The sequence below is a fragment of the Aulonocara stuartgranti genome, assembly GCF_965226115.1.
Source record: "Aulonocara stuartgranti genome assembly, chromosome: 23".
Lineage (NCBI taxonomy): Eukaryota > Metazoa > Chordata > Actinopteri > Cichliformes > Cichlidae > Aulonocara > Aulonocara stuartgranti.
In genome coordinates, this window is record NC_138958.1 from 49,634,879 (window position 1) to 49,658,297 (window position 23,419).

Genomic DNA, 23,419 nt, shown 5'->3' on the forward strand with positions numbered 1-23,419 from the left:
CACAGGAACAAGCTCCGAGCACAAGACCCATAGAGCCCGGGGTCTACATGGCTCTTTTTGGGGGGGTTGTGTTGTATTAATAGTGACTTTGTTTCTTTGGACCTGACCAAAATCTTTTGTTTTTCAGTTCAGTTGCAACATTGACTAACACTAATGCAGGGGTCGGCAACCTGCGGCTCTTTAGTCCTTACAGTGCGGCTCCTCGTGGTTTGGGAAAATAAATTAGAAGTATTTAGCTGAAGTGTATTTTATTTATGTTCTTTTTTAACTTGTAGTTCTAAATTGGAAGATTATTGTGATATTGAAATATAAAAAGAAAATTATATTTTATTATTTTTTGATCGCTCAAATAAGCGTCACACTCGTGGAAGCCGGTGTACCCGCCGAAACGCCGTGCATTTATCGAGACTTTCAGCCCCAGGTAGGCCAATTATGGATCTTCGGATCCACATTTTGTCAGCAGCTGTTCTCCACCGTGAACTATGTTAAAAACAAACACCGCTCACGCCTCACAGACGACAGCTTACAGTCCTGTAAAGATGAAAGTGACTTCGTACAGCCCCGACCTGCAGACGCTGTGCGCAGAGGTTCAGGAGCAGAAGTCCCGTTGTAAACATATCACGGCAGACCCGACGATGTTTGCATGAACACGCTTTTCAGCTTCTCTTTATTGACCACTTTTCACACACGGTTGCTGTACGCACACAGCCGGCTGTAGCTTTGCAGCTCACAGCCCGACACACACCAACACAACAGCACAGACGTTAAGGCGGCGAGGCGTGATTGCGGGTGCCGCTCAGGTGCGTCCGCCTCCCCTGCAGCGGCGCTGCAGACCACGCCCCGCCACACACATTAACCAGGTAAAATACATATTTAGGCAGAATTTTGCAAATATCTATTTTTCATCTTTCAGCAGCATAGAGCTTTTTTTTCAATTATTTTTTAAAAGTCAGGTCAAGGCTCCAAAAGCCCAAAGGAGATATAAGGGTGGCGGCTCACAGCAGTTTTTGTTTGCTACATCATTTTAGTTCAGCTGGGTGTCTTTCCTTTGGTTATATTTCTGTAAGAGTTCAAATGTGTTCATTACATAAATAACATGTAATTTTCTCTGTAGCACTTCATGGATTTCATAAGCAACGCACCTAACGGTGTGTTCACACCGAACGTGATGGACGCGAACAAAACGCCCCAAACGTCCCTAATTTGACGCGTGCACATTCGCGCCTCAACGCGTGTCCAAGAAAAATCCATCGCGCGTCAAAATATGATATTTTGAGGCGCGTGAACCGGAGATGTGGGAGGAAGTTGTGCCAGACCGGTATCCTTGTCAGCTGTCGAGCTAGCGTTTGAAGAGAGAGTCTCCCTTCTCTATTTACTGTGGAGAGCAGAGCAGCGACGTTAAGGACGTCCTCGCCGTACCTGGGTCCATCAGGTCCTCCAGAGGCGTGAGCAGTTTGGTGAGTTTCACCACTTGCTCCAGGAGCTGCGCCTGGATGACGGCCGCTTTCAGCGATATCTTTCCCTCGCCCAGTTTGAGGACCTGCTGTCCCGCATTGTTCCCAGCATCGCCCGCCTAGACACCAACTACAGGTGCTCAATCCCACCTGCAGAGCGCCTGTCCATCTGCCTGAGGTTAGTAAAAGTGTTTAATACGGTAGTCCTTTATTGATACCTGTGCTAATATATGCTAAACCATCCATTTATACACTGCTAACATGGATGTGCTATGCTATCAATGAATGCCGTCTGTGTTTACTGAACGCAAACTGTGGTATGGAGACGACTATTTATAATATTTCTAGTGATACTCGAAATGTCTCATCAAGTCCCGATTTAATTCAATTTATGCTGTTATCAGTGTTAGCAATGATAGCATGGCTGTGGTGTCATGTATGCTCTCGGTGTTTGCTGATTTCAAACTGGTATTAGGACCACTGTGGGTTAATCTTTGTAGTGATACTCACTCCTTTTTATTTAGACCTGGTTTAATTCTGGTATAGATGAATATTTGTATATAATCCCTGCAGTTGTCAGACTCTATAACAGGGGTCACCAGCCTTTCTTTAAACTGAGAGTTAGATAAAACTGAACAGTTTGATTCATCTTTAGTTATATGGTTCTATCTAGCATATTCTATCTTGATATGCTGTCTTATCACAGGTTAATTTGTCAAAAATATTAACAATGATTTAAGCAAGGAAAGGGCTACATGTCAACATACAACTCTTTATTTCTATTAATGTCTTACTTCATTCCTACCTGATTGACATGTTTAGGAATTATGAGTGATTGGCTCACTGTAGTGGTAAAAGTTGCTACCAATCAAATTATGATATGTTAAAGTTAAAACAAAACACAACTGTTTTAGATATGATCTAATATACATTTTGTAATTATCCTTATAATTACAATATGTTTTATGTAAGATTTAAGTTTTGTGATTTAAATCTGACATCACAAAAGTATTTTGGAATTTGAATAATGTATTTTGTAACTGCAGTACACATAATACTATTATTGAACAATTCTGTCCAGGTTTCTTGTCACTGGGGACTCCTTCAGGACCATCGCGTTCAGTTACAGAGTCGGTGTGTCCACGGTGAGCCAGATCACCCCCCAGGCAGCGACGTCCATCTGGGACTGTCTAGTGGACGACTTCATGGCTGTGCCTTCACCTGGAGACTGGCGCTCCATCACAGAGGGATTCCAGGAGCGCTGGAACTTTCCTCTGTGCTGTGCAGCTCTGGATGGGAAGCACGTCCAGACAAATAGGAGACACACACATTGATATACACTAAATATTCATTTCATTTCTTTTTTGTGGTGCCCAAATTGATGCACCTGCTTGATTTTGTTTAAACAATTATTGCACATGTAGCCAAGTACAGGATAGGGTAGGGGAAATTAAAGTAAGATGGAGAGAATGGGCCAATAGCTAGATTCGCAGGAGGGATAAAGGGAGTTGCGTGGAGAAGAATGACTGGAGCCACAGGTAAAGTTGCTATGAATTGTATTAAACTATTTAGCAACAATTTAACAGCATTTTATGAACAGGAATGAAAACATAAAATAAAATACAGTGACAGCAATAATAATAACAGTCAGAATCCTATCTGAGCTCAGATATGTCAGTCTTGCCGGCTTAATAGTCAGTGTTCAGTCAAGTCAAATCCAACAGGTCAAAAGTTTGTGATTGGTGCGATTTCGTCCTACCGCACTGTTGCAATTGTTCGTGAGAGAAGAGCAACCTGCCCTTCTGGGCCAACTCAGAATGGCTGTGGTTCGGTTCGGTTCAAAGGGAAAGGCTCGCCATCTTCCTCGTCAGGAAGAGATCCAGGTCTCACGATCCCATAAAAAAACCTAGCCTGTAAACAACAGGACTATTACTAATTCAGTTCACACTCTAATGATATACATGGCCATATGTAAATAATGTAAGTGCTATAACAAAACAAGCACAAAACATTAATTCTAATTTCTAACTATAGTATATACAGTGCATCTTAATCATGAATGCAATCTTTAAATCACAATCAGCTTATTCTATCGTCAAGGTGCACATTTCTATCAGAAATCAGAAATAAACCATAAACTATGGTAGATTATTTTTTTACAGTATTGCCCTTTAACTGAATTACAGGAGCATTGCTTTACACTGCATAGCAATGAAGCAATATATTATTTACACTCAATGTACAGAATAAAATTACCAAAAGAATATACAAAAACCCACAGGCTGTAGTTTTACAGTATGTGGTAACGTATCAGCACAGTAAGAATACACACGGACATCTATCCAGTGCCGCTCGAGCATCAAATGTAACAAAATAAAGTAGATTCATGACCTTTAAGATCAACATTAACTTATTCCATCATCTAATTTTAGTGCATTTAATATTCAACAAGTAATACTAGAACATCATCAGCACACAAGCTGAGTGCTCAAAATGGCTGAACTCAGTGAGAAACCCCGTGTGTTCTCCCACAGTGAAAACGTGGTCAGCTACAGCTATGAGCATTAGGCTAGTTAGCTTTTCAATTAGCCTGATTCGCCCAGTCCCAGTTTAACTCACCAGCACACTTCTAATGTTCAACTCTCAGAGAGGATCTTGTTCAACTCTCAGAGAGGATCTTGTCCACTTCATCCGCTCCCGCGCAGATCGCGATGGTTTCAAGGTCCGAAATGTTCACAATAAATCAGGTCCGTTTCTCCAAGGTCCATGCAGATCTCCGGTATGGATATTTGCTCAATTTATCAAGTTAATAGTTATTTTCCAGCGAAAAGCTTGGCGGTGAAAATCAGTGATGGTCTCGTGCACCTCCGTCTCTCTCTGTGTCTGAGCACGTGACGGTACAGAGCAGGGGAAGGCGGGGCTTGTTCCTTCCTAACCAGTAGGGGTGTTAAATATACTCTTTGGGTTTTATTCTTATATTTATAGTATTTATCTTTTATTATTGATTTATTTTTGATCAACTCAGTGATTAACAGAGTAATGATAAATCCCAATTAACAATAACATGTTGTAGTGCATTACTGAGTCGTGTAAACTCACTGGGTTACATCCTTCCCTCTTAAATCTCATGCACGTCCCCGTGCATGGCTCTGGTGGAATAGGTAACATCATGAGCAAGGGAGTCGATGAAAGCTTTGTTCAATCCTTGAAAGAGTGATTTAACCACTGTTACTAGTGGGTTACCTAGCTGAGGATAAGTGAGTCTTTGGGATGGTTGGCGAATTCTTTCAGATCTTCTGATCTGTGTTTCTGTTTGCAAGGTTTCAGGTTCATCATCGTTTTCAACTTGTCTTTCAGGTGAAAGTTGATGAGTTGAGTTCTCTGACAACGGTGAATCTGACAAACTGGTCGACAAAACATTTTTGTCTTTTCGAGTGTCTGTTTCAGACTCACTTGGTGTGTTATTTTGTAGGCTTGTGTCACTTTCACTTGGTGATACGTTTGTTTCACTTTCACATTCTGTCTGAGGTAGGTCTGTTTCATGGTCCATTTGAGGTAAGTTGGTGTCAGTTGAACTTCCAATTTCGCCTTCAGGTAAGTATGTTTCAGTTTCGTTCTCAGTTTCCTTTTCAGGTAAGTCTGTCATGTCCGGTAATGTGTTAGGTTGTTCGTCATCATTTACAGGATATTTGTTTTGTTTGAATCCTTGTGTTGGCGGCATGGCGCATACTTGGTAGAAATGTCTGTCTTTCACTTGTGGAGGTTCAGGGTAATAAAACTCATCTTCCTCTTCCTCAAGTGTTTGGTCGGAGTCAACTTCCAAAGCTGAACTTTGTCTTGTGCGTGGTCTGTTAGTTTTTGTGACTCGCTCGGGTTCATGCTCTGTTGGTGAGAGAAATCCACAGGGAAGTAACAGATCTCTGTGGAGCGTTCTGTTGGGTCCATCTCCGTTTTCTGGTTTTACAGTGTATACTGGTAAGTTTTCCATTTGTTTGGTAACAATATACACTGTTTGCTCCCATTTGTCCGCTAATTTGTGCTTCTCTCTCAGGCGGAGATTTCGAACCAAGACTCTGTCTCCCACATGTAGTGTGGATTCACGGATGATTTTGTCAAACCGTTTCTTGTTTTTGTCTGCTACTTTCTGGGAGTTTTTGATGGCTATTTCGTAGCTCTGTTCGAGGTAGCTTTTCAACTGCTTGACGTATTGAGAGTGAGTCAACTGTGGCTTGTTTGGCTGTGGCAGGCCAAAGGCAATATCAATGGGCAAGCGAGGCTGTCTACCAAACATTAACTCATAAGGAGAATAGCCTGTTACATCATTTTTTGTACAGTTATAAGCGTGAGTAAGTGGTTTTACGAAGTCACGCCAGTGATGTTTCTCGGTGTCTTTCAAGGTACCAAGCATACTGAGTAATGTGCGATTGTATCGCTCAACAGGGTTGCCACGAGGATGATAAGGACTTGTTCGGACTTTGCGGATACCGAGCAGAGAGCACAGTTCTTTGATTGTACGCGATTCAAAGTCTCTCCCTTGGTCGCTATGAAGTCGCTCTGGAAAGCCATAATGAACTAAGAAGTTCTCCCATAAGTTCTTTGCAACGGTGGTGGCTTTCTGGTCTTTGGTTGGAATGGACACAGCATACTTTGTAAAATGATCCGTGATCACTAGGACATCTTTAGTGTTTTTACTGTCTGGTTCTATTGAGAGGAAGTCCATGCAGACTAGCTCCATGGGCCTGGAAGTTTTAATATTTACCAGAGAAGCAGCCTTGTCTGGCAGGGCTTTTCTACGGACACATCTCTCGCAAGCTTTCACTTTCTTTTCGACATCAACTGCCATTTTTGGCCAGTAGAAACGTGACCGAATGAGTTCCAGTGTGCGTTCGACCCCTAAATGCCCCATGTTGTCATGAAGATTAAGCATAACTGTAGGGCGTAAGGAATCAGGAAGGACTAACTGCAACAAGGTCTCTGGCCCCAACTGGCGTTTCCGGTACAGTAAGTCATTTTGGAGGTCAAGACGTTTCCACTCCCTTAAAAATAAGAGAACATCGTGAGACTCAGACTTAGTATCGGCTGGTGGACGTGAGTCAGCTGCCAGCAGCTTGATGACTTTACTAATGGCTGGATCTTTTCTCTGCAGGTTGACAAGATCAGTATGGGTGTATCTGGGTAAGGCTAGGAGATTGTTATCATTGCCTTCTTCTTGAAACATGTCTGGAATGGCACCTGCAGACATGGCAAGTGACTGGACTAGAGCACAAGAGGGTTCAGTCTGATCCATAGCCATATATCTTTGACAGGCTGCCATCACGGTATTGGATTGAAGTTGGAGCTCGACATCTTTGACTGAGGACAAGAGATGGGATCTGAACTTATCAATGCGCTGACATTCCTGGGTAAAAACTGGATCGTCTTCAGGTTTGTCATGTGGTTTCCTAGATAGTCCATCTGCATCAAGATTTTGTCTCCCAGCTCTGTACTTAATGTCAAAGTTATAGGTGGACAATGCAGCCAACCAACGATAACTCGTGGCATCAAGCTTTGCTGTGGTCAGAAGGTAAGTCAATGGGTTGTTGTCGGTGATGACTGTGAATGTGTTTCCATATAAATAGTCATGAAACTTGTCAGTTATGGCCCACTTTAAAGCTAGAAATTCTAACTTGTGGGCGGGGTATCTAGCTTCACTACGGGATAGACCACGACTTGCATAGGCTATAACCTGTGTGGTTCCATTCTGCACTTGATAAAGAGCTGCCCCAAGTCCGGTTGTACTGGCATCTGTGTGTACCAGGTAAGGTAGCTTTGCATCAGCATACCCAAGGACTGGTGAGGTGGTGAGTTTTTCAATAATAGTTTGAAACGATTTCTGGCACTCTGGTCCCCAACGATCACCAAAGGGCTCTTTGGGGTTCAGATACTTTGGATCACTGGGTGGGTTTTTACTATGCTTTCGTCTCGGAGGATAGCCAGCTGTGAGGGAGGTGAGGGGCTTGACAATTTTTGAGTAATCTTTGACAAATCTCCGGTAATAACCGGTAAAACCAAGAAACGATTGGAGTTCTTTTAAGGTTTGGGGTCTCGGCCAAGTCTTGAGTGCTTCAGTTTTTTCGGGATCAGTCTTTACGCCGTCTCTAGATACAATGTGGCCTAGATAACGGACTGATGTTTGGAAGAAACGACATTTGTCGGGCGAGAGTTTCAGCCCGTACTCTCTGAGTCGCTCAAGAACATGAATGAGTCGGGTCTCATGATCTTCAAGGGAACTGGAAAAGACTATCAAATCATCCAAAAAGACTAACACTTCTCTCAGATTGATGTCTTTCATACACTTTTCCATAAGCCTTTGGAAAGTGCTTGGGGCATTTGTTATTCCCTGGGGCATACGATTAAATTCGTAGAAGCCGAAGGGGCACACGAAGGCTGTCTTTGGCTTATCTTCTTCACACATCTCGATTTGATAGTACCCTGACTTAAGGTCCATCACAGAGAACCACTGAGATCCTGCAAGAGCAGAAAATGACTCCTCTAAGTTTGGCAAGGCATAGGCATCGCGGATGGTCTGCAAGTTAAGCTTCCTAAAATCAATGCATAACCGCACATCACCATTCTTTTTGCGGACCACCACTATCGGTGATGAGAATGGAGATTCAGATTCTCTGATTATGCCTGCATCTAAGAGGGCTTGTAAGTGCTTTTTAACTGCCTCGTAATCATGGGGATGAATCGGGCGAGATCTCTGTTTGAAGGGGGTTTCATCTTTTAAGTTGATGTGATGTTTTACATGTGTGGCATGCCCAAAATCAAGATCATTGTGTGAGAAAACATCAGAGAAGGTGTTTAGCTTTTCAGCTATCTTCTCTTTCCACTCTTCAGATAGTGGTGATTCACCAAAGTCGAAACTGAGAGGGGGTCTTGAGGTTGAAGTCTGCTGCTGAGAGTTACACGTTGCAGACACCTTTTGGTCGCCTTTCTCAGGCTCAGGACATGGCATGACACAGTCAGGGGCAACTAGCTCAGCAATTACACAGTTAGTGGGCAATGTAATGTCATGGTTAGTCTCGTTTCTCAGCAACACAGGAACTTTATAAGGTCCGTGCTTTGGCAGAGATATAAGGCAACAATCTACAAACACACCACCAGGTAGGGAGCCGGTAGTGGGCTGTTCAATAAGTGCACACTGTTCAGGCTTAGCGTGGCTAGCATGCATAAAACCTTCCACTAGTAGCTTTTGATTTGCAGGAAGGACTTCTTGGGTTCTACTTTGAAGTTTTACCAAGCCGATCTTGCCACTGTCACTTTGTCTTTTTCTGGATGCTAATGTCTTTAGCACTTGTTGGTATCCATAAGGGAGTACCTTAAAGTCAGGTAAGGTGTTCTCACAAAGATGCTCATATAAGGGGTCAAGTGTATTTGTGCCAATTAGTAGAGGTGTGTCTGAGTTTGAGCGAATGTCAGGGACAACTAAGGCAAGAGTAGATAGTTCAAGCTCTAACTGATCGAGATCTTTGGGGAACATGATACTCGTCTCAATGTATCCCAAGTAAGGGACTGTCTGACCATTCGCACCTTCGACCTCTAGGAGATCACTGATGGGTTTTATAGGATGATCAGGTAAGTGTTCTTGATAGAAGGATTTGGCAATAGTGGTTACTTGAGAGCCTGAGTCGAGCAAGCAACTACATTCAACGCCATTGATAACAACTCTGGCTGTGCATTTTCTACCCACAAGTCTTTTGGGAAGTTTAGGCACTGAGTGAACATTAGCTGTTTCACATTGGGCTTTTGTTGTCTTTTTCTCAGTGGGACTTGGTTCAGATTTAGCACCCATCTGTCCCGCGACAGGGGCTCCTTCTAGTTTAAATTAAATGACTCATCAACTGGTCTGGATATTTCCCATTCTCGCTGCTTCTGTCTGAGGGCATTCCTTTTAGCTGCTACTAATGCTGGGTTGGGATCATTACTACAGCTGGAAGCGATATGACCATCTTCTCCACACTTGAAACAGTATCCAGGTTTGGGTTTGGCTGACACTGCAGCAATTTGTGGTATCTGTCCCGGCTTGTTCTGAATTTTGGTACTTGGGTTCCTTTTTGCTTCCTTTTGAAGTTTCTGCGATCTTTTCTCTGTTTTATCAGCTCTGAGCTGTGCGATTTGAGACCTGAGGTCAGCAATTTGCTTCTGGAGGTCAGACGAATTGCTGTCCATTTCATGCTCATAATCGTTCCTACCTTGAGAGCGTGTGGTTTGCACGTTAGAATAAACACGAGTCTTTTGGATCCCCAAATGTTGTTTCATGCGGGTTGCTTTACTTGCCTGTTTGTCCTCCTCGGTGCGTAGGTGGAGGAGTAGCTCTGCAAAATGAGGTGGGTCGTCTTTCTTTTGTTCAAGTTGAAGGTTTGCAATCAATGAGCTGTCCCAACACCCTCTACAAAACTGTCTCAGGAGCTGTTTATTGATGTCACTAGAAGCAATTCCGTCTCTTTTTATGACTAGGTTTAGCACTGTGTGCAATCTTTGCAGGTAATGTGAGGGTTTTTCACCTCCATTCTGATTGGTGTTTAAGAAGCGAGCAAAGAGTTCGTCACCGTCCTCTACAGTTGCATAGGCAGAATCAAGATGTTCAAGGTAAGTTTTGGGGTTTGCTTTTGGACCAAAAGCTTTCACCAGGTCCGCTGCAGGGGGTGAAAGACTTTCAACAATCTTTCGCACAACTTGAGTTTCGGTGAGCGAGGGATCAGTCAAGCAAAACTCTACGCTGCTGCGCCAAGTGTCATAGTCAGTTTCGAAAGGAGGATGTGGAACTCTCCCTGAAAAAGGTTTCAGTCTGTATTGCGAGTTTGGTGGGGGAATGACTTCACTGCTTTTAACAATGTGCTCTACAATAACCCGCTGCACTTCAGGTGTGCTTAAAAGGTTGGTGGGAATCTGAGGGGTTTGTTTCTCAGCCTCTGCCGGTGGGTGAGTATTCAAGGCACTTACATGGTTGCTATTGGGTGTTAAAGGAGAAGAAGGTAGGGCCTCATCACTGTGGGGCACTGGCTCTTGTTCAGTGGAAGGCTCAACTGTGTGGACATCCCCTCCCAATGACTCCCCAATTTTAGCTAGTTCATCCATCAAAAGGTCTTTAAACGATCGGTTGCTTCGTGCTGCCACATCTTTAAGCTGTGACAGGTAAGTTACAGTAGCTGATGCGCTGGTTTCAATGCTATACGCACTGGCTAGGTCTCGAACGTGATAGACAACTTCAGGTTTCACAGTGCAAGGTCTGTCATAAGGCAAATATCTTTTCTCTAGTTCTTTAGCAGTAGCCTCATGTTGAAATTCCACAATAATCTGACCACCAGTTGGTAGCTTAATCTGCCTACTGACAGGACCGAAAGCTTCTAAGAACTCAATTATTTCTTTATCAATGTCTGTGTTAGTTAAACCACTGACCAAGACAGCATTTTGAACTTTAACATTCTCTGTTTTCACAACTTCCATGGTTAGGACACGTAAAAGTACCAGTAGAAAAAAATACAAGTCACTGTGAAGCTCCAGGCACTCTTAATCGTTTTATTAAATTTTGGGTGGACTAACAACTCTGCAAACCCTCCTGGCTGGCTCGCCACTTTCTGTAGCCAAGTACAGGATAGGGTAGGGGAAATTAAAGTAAGATGGAGAGAATGGGCCAATAGCTAGATTCGCAGGAGGGATAAAGGGAGTTGCGTGGAGAAGAATGACTGGAGCCACAGGTAAAGTTGCTATGAATTGTATTAAACTATTTAGCAACAATTTAACAGCATTTTATGAACAGGAATGAAAACATAAAATAAAATACAGTGACAGCAATAATAATAACAGTCAGAATCCTATCTGAGCTCAGATATGTCAGTCTTGCCGGCTTAATAGTCAGTGTTCAGTCAAGTCAAATCCAACAGGTCAAAAGTTTGTGATTGGTGCGATTTCGTCCTACCGCACTGTTGCAATTGTTCGTGAGAGAAGAGCAACCTGCCCTTCTGGGCCAACTCAGAATGGCTGTGGTTCGGTTCGGTTCAAAGGGAAAGGCTCGCCATCTTCCTCGTCAGGAAGAGATCCAGGTCTCACGATCCCATAAAAAAACCTAGCCTGTAAACAACAGGACTATTACTAATTCAGTTCACACTCTAATGATATACATGGCCATATGTAAATAATGTAAGTGCTATAACAAAACAAGCACAAAACATTAATTCTAATTTCTAACTATAGTATATACAGTGCATCTTAATCATGAATGCAATCTTTAAATCACAATCAGCTTATTCTATCGTCAAGGTGCACATTTCTATCAGAAATCAGAAATAAACCATAAACTATGGTAGATTATTTTTTTACAGTATTGCCCTTTAACTGAATTACAGGAGCATTGCTTTACACTGCATAGCAATGAAGCAATATATTATTTACACTCAATGTACAGAATAAAATTACCAAAAGAATATACAAAAACCCACAGGCTGTAGTTTTACAGTATGTGGTAACGTATCAGCACAGTAAGAATACACACGGACATCTATCCAGTGCCGCTCGAGCATCAAATGTAACAAAATAAAGTAGATTCATGACCTTTAAGATCAACATTAACTTATTCCATCATCTAATTTTAGTGCATTTAATATTCAACAAGTAATACTAGAACATCATCAGCACACAAGCTGAGTGCTCAAAATGGCTGAACTCAGTGAGAAACCCCGTGTGTTCTCCCACAGTGAAAACGTGGTCAGCTACAGCTATGAGCATTAGGCTAGTTAGCTTTTCAATTAGCCTGATTCGCCCAGTCCCAGTTTAACTCACCAGCACACTTCTAATGTTCAACTCTCAGAGAGGATCTTGTTCAACTCTCAGAGAGGATCTTGTCCACTTCATCCGCTCCCGCGCAGATCGCGATGGTTTCAAGGTCCGAAATGTTCACAATAAATCAGGTCCGTTTCTCCAAGGTCCATGCAGATCTCCGGTATGGATATTTGCTCAATTTATCAAGTTAATAGTTATTTTCCAGCGAAAAGCTTGGCGGTGAAAATCAGTGATGGTCTCGTGCACCTCCGTCTCTCTCTGTGTCTGAGCACGTGACGGTACAGAGCAGGGGAAGGCGGGGCTTGTTCCTTCCTAACCAGTAGGGGTGTTAAATATACTCTTTGGGTTTTATTCTTATATTTATAGTATTTATCTTTTATTATTGATTTATTTTTGATCAACTCAGTGATTAACAGAGTAATGATAAATCCCAATTAACAATAACATGTTGTAGTGCATTACTGAGTCGTGTAAACTCACTGGGTTACACACACTTTCTGTAAATCCAGTAAACTTCTTTTCACTTCTCAAATATCACTGTGTGTGTCTCCTGTATGATATTTAACTGACATTTTTTATTGTAACAACCAACGATTTATACAGGAAAATAATGTCTATTAACAAGGTTGCCCAAACTTCTGCATCCCACTGTATCAGTATATTTTGTCATTAGTATAATATGAAATAAATTCTACATGTGTCAAGTTGTGTGCCAACATTTGCTGTGTAGTAGAACTGAGACATTAGTCATTATAAACATTTATTTGAAATAATATTAAAAGTCTCAAACAGAAAAACATTAAACATAAATATATAAAATATAAGAATTTACAGAGAGACAGGAATAAAAAGGACTAGCTGCTCTCCAGAGCAGGAACAAGGCTGAGGAGGAAATGCTCCATTGGAGACTGGTGTGGCCTCTTCAGGGACTCCAGGGTGGCCAGCTCCACCGCCGATGGACCGTCCTGGGACCCGTCCCTCATCTGCCTCGGAGCTGTCCTCCCCTGTGGGCCTGTAAAACAGCACAAAACACAGAAATGAGAAGGCTGCTACTAGATTTTAATTTCAACATTGAAAAAAACAAAAACAGGATATAATCAGATTGGTTGTAGATATTTAGTAAAGGTGATCACAAGGGAATCCCACCGACTAAAAAGCTATCAGTGCTTGCTGTACATACCTGTGGGTGCAGCAATATAATAATCAGAGAAAGTATATACAGTGGTCCCTCATTTATTGCAGCAGGGGTTCTCAGAATAACTAGCCCCTGGTCACGCACTTTATACACTGTTTTCCCCACACACATGAACATTGGTCACAGTTCTCACAATTGATTCTCAAAGTGCAAACCTTTGTAGATTGCAAAACGTAAAAGTATTATTATGCCGCGGTTTGTCTTCATCTGCCCGCCACTTTCGTGCGCCTTTTTCCCTCGCGGTGCAGGTGTCTATTTCCGAATGAGGCTCATAGTTATGGGTGTTTTTGTGCTGTTTTTTCTATTGGACGTGATGGTTATCAAAACCAAACATGATAAATTTGGCAAGCGCAGGAGACACGACACGGAGGAGATTTGTCAATCAGGCACACACAAAGCATAAAGGTAAAAAACAGTATATACAGTGTTATCTTCATTCTAGATGTCAAAAAGTATTTGTGGCTCCCAGTGTTTTCTTTTGCGTGGAAACTGGCTCCAAATGGCTCTTTGGGTCCTGAAGGTTGCTGACCCCTGACCTAATGGTATATTTTTTTAGCTGGATCGTTCTATAAAAACATGAATCAACTCTGAGAAAAGTTTCCACCTGACCTGTTGAATGTTATTGAAGCCAGAAGTTTGCCTTCATACTGTGTTTCTTGCATGCCTTTTGTGGTGTACTAATTGATGTGAAATGAATGCAATGTGGTTGTGTTTGCAGAGGTCAGAGGTCACAGTCTCCAGCATCCAGCTGTGTGTCTGTGAGGAGTGACTGGTCCAAAGGAATAGATCCTCCAGACTTCAGTCATGAACCTGCAGCAACAGTGAACTTCAATCATGGAGCTCAGCTGACCATGTAAGAGAGCTGCTGACTCAGAGTTCAAAGGTTGTTTCTATAAATGTTCTACCAGTGACATCATAGATGATTCCTAATGGTGGTCCGGGTACGATAATGCTAGTATCAATCGTAGTAGTAATGCAATCCAAGGTAATGATTTCTTCTCTGTTGCTGTGAACGTCTCTGCAGCCGTCTGTACTCTAATCTGAGACAACTATTACTGACAGAAACCATCACATCATCCAGTTTGTGTGTTTGCAGCTGCTTAAAAGATTTTAAACAGAGATTAATCAGTAATTCATGTGATGTGTTTGTGTTTGCAGAGGTCAGAGGTCACAGTCTCCAGTATCCAGCTGTGTGTCTGTGAGGAGTGACTGGTCCAAAGAAATAGATCCTCCAGACTTCAGTCATGAACCTGCAGCAACAATGTTCTTCAATCATGGAGCTCAGCTGACCATGTAAGAGAGCTGCTGACTCATTTACGGGTGTTTGAAATTCTGTGACCACTTTGTAATTTTAGTTTATATTTTTAAAGTGTTTTTATTTGTAGTTGCCTGTATTTTTATTACACTATGTGTAACGTGGTGGTTTGTGCTGTTTGGGATTGTTTTGGTGTATTTGTGTCAGAACATCAGATAAATGATTTCATCACATTTTAAAAGAAAGTATCAGAATAATAATCTGAACTGAGTCATCAGAAATAGAAAGATGGTCTCAACAGGCCACTGAGCTGATCTCCAAAGAAATGCAGAAGATTGAAGAGTCCGAGGCTGTTTATTTGTCACAGGCATCGTCATACACGTACAACACAGTGAAATGTGCTGAGCTGCTCCTGTGACTGGACAAAACATTAGAAACAATCATTAAATGAAATAATGAAACATTGTGCAGATGTAATGTTAAAGTGCTTTGTGCCACATTAGCACAGCATGTACTGACAGAGCAGTGCAAGCAGAACAAAGCAAATGAGCAAAGTGATGTAAACAGAGTAACTGAACAGAGTGAGCAGAGTAATATCAGCAGTAATGAAGCAGCAGGATCAGTGTAGCAGCGTGTGACGTCATAATGAATCAGGTATGATCTGAAATATGACAGTGAGACAAGAACATGATGTAAGGTCCTGTTTAAACCCTGATGGTGATGCTATGAGGGGAGCATGTTCTGATTTAGGACTTGGATGGTCTGAGGATAGAAGCTCCTCTCTGTTTGTGTCCTGATGGTGCAGAAGCTTCTGCCTGATTGTAGAAGGAGCTGAAGCCAGCATCATCCCAGAGGTGAAGCTCGTCTGTGTGCAGACCTGAGGTCAGATTCCTCCAGGCTGATGTTCAGGATCTACAGAAACGTGTGGTTGTAGTTATTGCTGCACTGTGTGCTGACAGCAGATACTCAGAACAAAGCGCTGCACACGTGTTCTTTACAAACATCTGTACATATAAAATATGGATCATGGCAGTGAATGAACACGTTTCTGTCATTTGTTTCATTGGCTTCTTTTTTCTGCCTGTGTTCATGTGATTAATGTCTAACACATAAACAGGTTTGTAATCAAACATCACATCATCAGGGAGGCATCATGAAACAAAGTTACTGCTGGAGGCTGAACTCAATTTGGTGGCAATGTTCAAAAATATCACTCAGATCATTTCAAAGCTTTTAGTTCTTCTTCTTCACTTCTGTAAAATAATAGAAAGGAAATCAGAACCCAGAAGTTCACTTCCTGATGACTGAACTCTTTCAAAATAAAGCTGAAAGCTCTGAATGTGACACCGCTGCTCCACCACAGTTTTTAGAGGAGGTCAAAGGTCAGTTCAGAGTGATGGATCCCAAACTTCCAGTACATCCAGTGAAGGACATAATCAGCTCTGTGATGAAGGCTTTTACTGTGGAGTTTGTAGGCTGATCACTCTGTGTTTAATAAGACAGGCAGGAACAGCAAAGGAAACTTGGATTCTGAACTCAAACACAAGTTTCTCCACTTTGACTTTTCTCTGTGACCATCAGAGCTTCTGCACAGTGTCATCAAATCTGGATGTTTGTCACTGACAGTCAATGATTTTAGTGATAAAGAAATGTGTTCACAGAGGGAGGAAGAGGAAGAGGAGTGGTGTCTGTGAGGAGGAGCAGCTGTCCTGCTGTGCTTTGTGTCAGGACGTCCTGAAGGATCCAGTCTCTAACAGCTGTGGACACTGGTTCTGCAGACAGTGCATCTCCTCATACTGGGACCAGTCTGCTTCATCAGGAGACTGGTCCTGTCCCCAGTGTGGAGAAAGATCCAGAAGCAGAGCTGGACTGCAGACAGCCAGTCAGAGCAGCTGTGTACAAAGTAAGACTGAACATCTGTCTGCTGATGGACTCATTTCTGAAAACTGGACTTCTTGTTGTTGTTCAGACATTGAAGAGTTTTCTTTCTGTTTTTCTTTCTTTCAGCAGATGTTGGTCTGCAGGAGGTTTTAGATGAACATAAGATCAGTCTGAGGAGGAGATGTGAACATGTGACTGAAGGAAGTGATGAAACAGGAAGTAGAACCCTCCTCAACAGGATCTACACTGAGCTCTACATCACAGAGGGACAGAGTGAAGAGGTTCATAGCCAACATGAGGTGAGGCAGCTGGAGACAGCTTCCAAGATGGACGCCCTCCATGACACTCCAATCAGGTGCCAGGACATCTTTAAAGCCTTACCTGACCAACAGAGAGCCATCAGAGTGGTTCTGACCAACGGCGTGGCTGGTGTTGGAAAAACCTTCTCAGTGCAGAAGTTCACTCTGGACTGGGCAGAGGGCTTGGAGAACCAACATGTCAGTGTGGTGGTTCTGCTTTCATTCAGGGAGCTGAACCTGATCAGAGAGGAGCAGTACAGTCTTCTGGAGCTGCTCCATGTTTTCCATCCAACACTACAGAAGGTCACAGCAGAGAAGCTGGCTGTCTCTCAGCTTTTGTTCATCTTTGACGGCCTGGATGAAAGCAGACTTTCATTGGATTTCACCAACAGGAAGCTGCTGTCTGATGTCACACAGAAGTCATCAGTCAGCCAGCTGCTGACAAACCTCATCCAGGGGAATCTGCTTCCCTCGGCTCTCGTCTGGATAACTTCCCGACCTGCAGCAGCCAATCAGATCCCTCCTACATGTGTTGACAGGCTAACAGAAGTACGAGGCTTCACTGACGCCCAGAAGGAGGAGTACTTCAGGAGGAGATTCAGTGATGAAGAGCTGTCCAGCAGAATCATCTCCCACATGAAGACATCCAGGAGCCTCCACATCATGTGTAGAATCCCAGTCTTCTGCTGGATCACTGCTACAGTTCTGGAGCACATGTTGACTACAGAGCAGAGAGGAGAGCTGCCCAAGACCCTGACTGACATGTACTCACACTTCCTGCTGGTTCAGACAAAGAGGAAGAAGAACAAGTACCACGAGGGACATGAGACGAGTCCACAGGAGCTGACGGAGGCTGACAGGGAAGTTCTTCTGAAGCTGGGGAGGCTGGCGTTTGAACACCTGGAGAAAGGAAACATCATGTTCTACCAAGAAGACCTGGAGCAGTGTGGTCTGGATGTGACAGAGGCCTCGGTGTACTCAGGAGTTTGTACAGAGATCTTCAAAAGAGAGTGTGTGATCTTCCAGAAACCAGTCTACTGCTTTGTTCATCTGAGCATCCAGGAGTTTCTGGCTGCAGTCTACATGTTCCACTGTTTCACCAACAGGAAGTCAGAGGTGCTGAAGGACTTCCTGGGAAAAAAATACAAAGAGTCATCTCTGGATGATTTCCTTAAACGAGCCATGGAGAAATCCCTCCAGAGTAAAAATGGCCACCTGGACCTGTTTGTCCGCTTCCTTCATGGCCTCTGTCTGGAGTCCAACCAGAGACTCTTAGGAGGTCTGCTGGGTCAGACAGAGAACAGTCCAGAAACCATCCAGAGAGTCATCAAGAACCTGAAGAATAACAAGAAGTTTAAATCCTCTCCTGACAGAAGCATCAACATCTTCCACTGTCTGATGGAGATGAACGACCTCTCAGTACATCAGGAGATCCAAGAGTTCCTGAAGTCAAAGCAAAGGTCAAAGAAACTCTCTGAGATCCACTGCTCAGCTCTGGCCTTCATGCTGCAGATGTCAGAGGAGGTTCTGGATGAGTTTGACCTGCAGAAGTACAAAGCTTCAAAGGAGGGACGACTGAGACTGATTCCAGCTGTGAGGAACTGCAGAAAGGCTCGGTGAGTCCAGATGTGATCATTACATCATTGATCAGTGTCGGTTAATAGTTTAATGTTTAAATTAAAAACACAGTCCTTGGTTATAAAGTGCTTTACAAACACCAACATTACGGCTAACAGCTGGATTCTCCTGTTTCAGTGCAGCTAGCCAAACAACAAAGAGCCACTTGCTGCTAAAGACAGAGTGAAAGTGGACGGTATATCCTCCATTCTTCATGTAAAACACATGCAGTGAATTGTAATGCACCATCTGTGTTTACCTTCATGCAGTTTTCTCTTTATGGTGGACTTGGATATTTAAATGTTTACCTCCTGGAGAGTCTTGTTCACTTGATTAGTTTTTGTGAAGAGGATTCTCCTCACCCCGTCTCCAAGGGAGACACCAGCTACCCTTCAGAGAAAATTTATTTGCCCCACTTGTAACCACGATCTGGTTCTTCCAGTCACTGCCCACAGCTCGTGACCATAGGTGAGGGCAGGGACGTAGATCGACCGGTAAATTGAGAGCTTCGCTGTCACGCTCAGCTCTCTCTCTCTTCACCACGACAGACCGGTACAGCGTCTACCTCACTGTTACCGCAGCAACGGTCTGTCTGTTGATTCCTGCTCCCCTCCCCCTTCTTTACACGACCCTGAGATACTCAGACTCCTCCACCTGGGGCAGGAACGTCTCTGACCCAGAGTGGGCACTCCACCCTTTCCCAGCTGAGGACCATGATGCTGATCCTCATTCACACGGCTTCACACTCTGCTGAGAACAGCTCCACTGTGAGCTGGAGGCCATCACCTGATGAAGCCAACAGAACCACATCCTCTGTGAAAACAGAGACCAGACTCTGGCTGTATCCCAATTCAGGGTCTGCAGCCTTAAAGGACGCATTTTAAGGCCGATTACGTCACAGCGACGGGACGAAGGTCGCTGCTCGAAATGCGGCCCTCAAATGCGTCCTTAATTTCGCTGAATTTTAAGGACGTGGCGGTGTAGACTTCATATAGTATACTACTATACTATACACTATTATTAGTGTAGTCTACTATTATACTATACATATCTGTTTTTAACAGGGAATCTTGATCCTGTTACATTTGACTTCTGTTGAGCTTCTTGAATTGTCACCTTCAGTTCCTTTCCTTTACTCTTCCAGTGTCTTTGGTTTAAATGTATTTACCCTGATAACTGCATATGAAACAGTTCACCTCTTTTCACTCACTATTATCTGTTTGCCATAAAAGTGTTGGTGATGTGTTGGGAGAATCATTATTTTCAGTCTCTTCTTATAAACATAGTGAGGCAAAGATGTGGGTCGTGGTCCCTGATAATCAGACGTGTCTGTGTTCTGTTACATGTGACGTTAGAGAGGTTTTAGTGGAGATAAAAACAGGACCAACATCACTCGTGACTGCTTTCCTGTCTTCAGTGGGTTTACTGGTGGAGCTCGTCCTCCTGTTGCATCTGTCACAGCTGTTACGCTCCTCTGTGACTCCTCCTCTATCTGCTGTGACACTGCAGGAGTTTTTGGTCATGGCGTGTGAATAACTGCCGAGGTCGGCTAGGACGAAGCCACCACTCGTTGTCAGACCCTGTCACGCTGTCTGTTTTCATCTTTAGCCGAGGTTATTAAGTACTTCAAAATGAAACCAGTCTCTGTTTTCAGTCTCCGCCCTCTTTTGCAGCTTTGAGCCAGGTTGTAACACCTGTTAAAGTCACCACCTGTTGTGACCGGGGAGTGAGATGAGTGTGAGAAAGATGAAAACAACGTCTCATTCTGACTAGTTACTGGGAACTGATGTGTGATGATGCAATAACAAAGATGACTGTTTCTATGATTTTCTGTTTTATTAATTGTTTTTATTGATGATAAGGACAGGCAGAGGAGATTGGATGGATTTACTTCGTTTTATTATTTTGCACTGATATGGAGTCCAGTGTACAGTCCTTGGTGTTGCACATTTTAATATGTTTTAGCTGAGACTGTAGTGGGCACTCTTTAAATGTCGGGTCAGTTTGTCACGTTAGAGCCTATTTGTGCCTGTTAGTGCTGCGATGACTTTAGACCGAGCTGACTGAGGGGTCTAAGCTCATGATGCCACCAGCAACACCCGGGTCATGCTGCAGAGTTTTCAAACCCGACATAATTTACTCAGGTTATATCAGGTGATCTAAGAAAGGCCGCTTAGAAAGAAAAGCGAGTGCACTGCTTTAAGTGTCTTGAAGATGTTTAATCCGAACATTCAGCTTCTTCACTTCTAAAACCAAAAAGTGGAGAGTCCCAGATTTTAATCCTAGTGGGAGTGTCCCTTAAGAGGGTCGCTGACCAACTATTGATCATGTGGCTCATCACATCAGCCAAGCTGTGAAAAAGGGTGTGGGTGATTATCAGCAGAGGTTTCAAGAGATGAAACGTCTTCAAGAAACTTAAAGAAGTCACTTTTCTTTCCAGGCTCCTTAGATTACCATGACTGTATGATGAGAACCTACACAGACACATCAGGTGAAGGTTTCAGTGTTTTGGTTCAGTTTAATGTAAAAATGGAGATGAAACACATATAAAGGCTGGTTTACACCACTGAGCCCTGCTCTAAAACACTGACACAGATCTGTCTGTGAAGCTGGCTTTAACAAATAAGAGCTTAAAGTTTTAAAAACATGTTTAGCGCCGAACTGTCCACTTTACTGTCTGTAGCAGGAAGTGGCTGTTTGGCACTGAAACGGGAGAATCCAGCTGTTAGCCGTGATGTTGTGTTTGTAAAGCTCTTCATAAACGAGGACTGTGGAGGAGGAGAGCCTGTGTGAGTCAGGTGGTTCACCGGCCGAGTGTGTCAGCGGCAGAAACAGCTGATCAGCGCCGTTTTATGCAGTAAAATAATCTTTCTGTTCCCAAACACATCCACACAGTTTACAACATAACAGCCCACTACATGCACATCTCACCACAAACATGCATAAACTTAAACATAAAATATGTCCTGTACCTGTGTGATCTCTTTAAGTAACTCACAGAATATCAACACTAACGCCACAAGTTTGTTGGTATTTTAACATTTTAACCATTGATTTTGAATTAAAACCAACAGTTAAAATATTTTTACACCAGAGGAAAGAGCAGCAGAAATATTAGGACAGATAAATCATTCTGTCTTCAGTCTCCATGAACAGCATCAACATCCTCTGGTGAAATTTCTCTTTCCTCCTTAAAATACATTAAATGTCAGTTTAATTCCAGATTAATGGTTAAAACATGTATGTCACATATGAACATCAGGAAATAAAGAAAAGTGACTGATTCAGTTCCATATATGCTCCAGGGAGGCGTTAAGGTTCATTAAAATTGTTCAGTTATTAAAGTTTAATCTGAGCCGAGCTGACTTCCTCAGGAACAAATAAACACCGAGATAAACTTCACCTTACAGATATAATCTAAATGAATCATATCCAATCTCAGAGAGTTGACAGTCAGCTGTGTGCTGGGAGACATGTTTGTCTGCAGTGTACGAGCTCTGACCGCTCCCCAAAAATGTCGGAGTGAATACATTAATATTAAAAGTGTAGCTGGTGACACAGAAACAGAGGATTTAAGAAGTTTAAGTGTAGGTCGGGTCCACACATGTCCAAACACCTGTGCGTAGTCCTGCTTGTTACTCAGAAACGAACACTAATAAAATGGCCATAAGGCCAAAGCAATGGTTTTGACTGGTGTTGACCCCGCCCCCACCCTGAGTGTGGATGCTGAGAGAAGGGCCAGCTGTGAATATGAGGCTGTGGGAGCAGATGGAGAGAGAGTATGTCGGGGTATCCCAGTACAAGCTTTACTGGGGTCAGAAATTAGACAGACTCCAGTTCCTTTGTTTGATTTATCTAGTTTGATGTTAGGAAAGAGATTCATGAGATGGAAAAACCTCCCAGTCTACTGAGATTCAGAAATGATTTGTACACATGGAAACTCCCTGAGTGGGAACAAAGCGTGTCCTGTCAGGAAGAGCATTTGGAATATGGATGTTGAGGATGTGACAGTGCCTGAAATCCTGCTGCTGTTCTGAACCATAGTTTCTGATCTGAAGGTCAAACAGAGTCATGATGGTTGTTTCTATTTGTTCCTTTTTAGTTTAGTTCCCCTGAAATCAGATGTGATATCAGCAGCTCTGAGTTCATTCATCATTATTGTCCAGTGATGACATTTCTGCTCCGTTTGGTGACAGTCAGCAGATTTTTCCTGAGTGTGGACGTGAACAGTCGTACCTGACAGCAGCAGGTAGCAAACAGAGATCATCTTTCCAGCTGGAACTCTTCACTGAGCTGAGCTCATTCAAAATGTTCTGGATTCAAGACAGGAAACAGTCCACATGTGTGTCTTCACTCTGACTCTGGATCAGATCTCAGTGACAGACTGTGGACATTATGGAAGCCTAAATGTGACACCATCTTCCTCCTTCATCTGCAGATTAAAGCCAAACAAAGATTCTCATTAAAAGTCTGCAGGTCTGAGAGAGACTCAATCGTTGTGTCATGTCAAACACAGTAAGAGGAGCTGAAGCACAGATGTGAAGAGCAGATGTTCATCAGATTATGACCTCACTCTGTTTTGTCTTCATATACATTCAGTCTGTGTTTATAATGCAGACTTTCTGCTTTTATAATAACATATTTTATATTTTCTGTAATCTCAGACTGGCTGACTGTGGACTCTCAGAGACTCACTGTGAAGTTGTGGCCTCGGCCCTGAAGTCCATCCCCTCCCATCTGACAGAGCTGGACATGAGTAACAACGAGCTGCAGGATTCAGCAGTGAAGCTTCTGTGTGCTGGACTGGAGAGTCCAAACTGTCGACTGGAGACTCTGAGGTGAGTTCACTGACTGCAGCTGTTGTTGTTTTTCTATATTTCAGGCTGCAGAGACTTTG

At 43.1% G+C, this 23,419-nt stretch overlaps 1 protein-coding gene and 2 long non-coding RNA genes across 3 annotated transcripts in view; 1 reads left to right on the forward strand and 2 right to left on the reverse strand.

The window, feature by feature from the left end:
- The window catches only part of LOC309701485 (NACHT, LRR and PYD domains-containing protein 12-like), a 1,029,495-nt gene that overhangs the window by 70,151 nt on the left and 935,925 nt on the right, over positions 1–23,419 (forward strand). The window contains exons 3-5 of the mRNA XM_082525721.1: positions 16,387–16,628; positions 16,733–18,521; positions 23,187–23,360. Coding sequence (XP_082381847.1) covers positions 16,387–16,628; positions 16,733–18,521; positions 23,187–23,360 — 2,205 coding nt within the window. The remainder of the gene's footprint in view (positions 1–16,386; positions 16,629–16,732; positions 18,522–23,186; positions 23,361–23,419) is intronic.
- LOC309701571 lies at positions 2,995–4,560 on the reverse strand. Its single transcript, XR_014275128.1, has 2 exons — positions 4,074–4,560; positions 2,995–3,365 (listed from the first exon to the last, which is right to left on the reverse strand). It is a non-coding gene; the product is annotated as an uncharacterized lncRNA (long non-coding RNA).
- Positions 11,197–12,758, reverse strand: LOC309701570. The gene is made up of 2 exons (XR_014275127.1): positions 12,276–12,758; positions 11,197–11,567 (listed from the first exon to the last, which is right to left on the reverse strand). It is a non-coding gene; the product is annotated as an uncharacterized lncRNA (long non-coding RNA).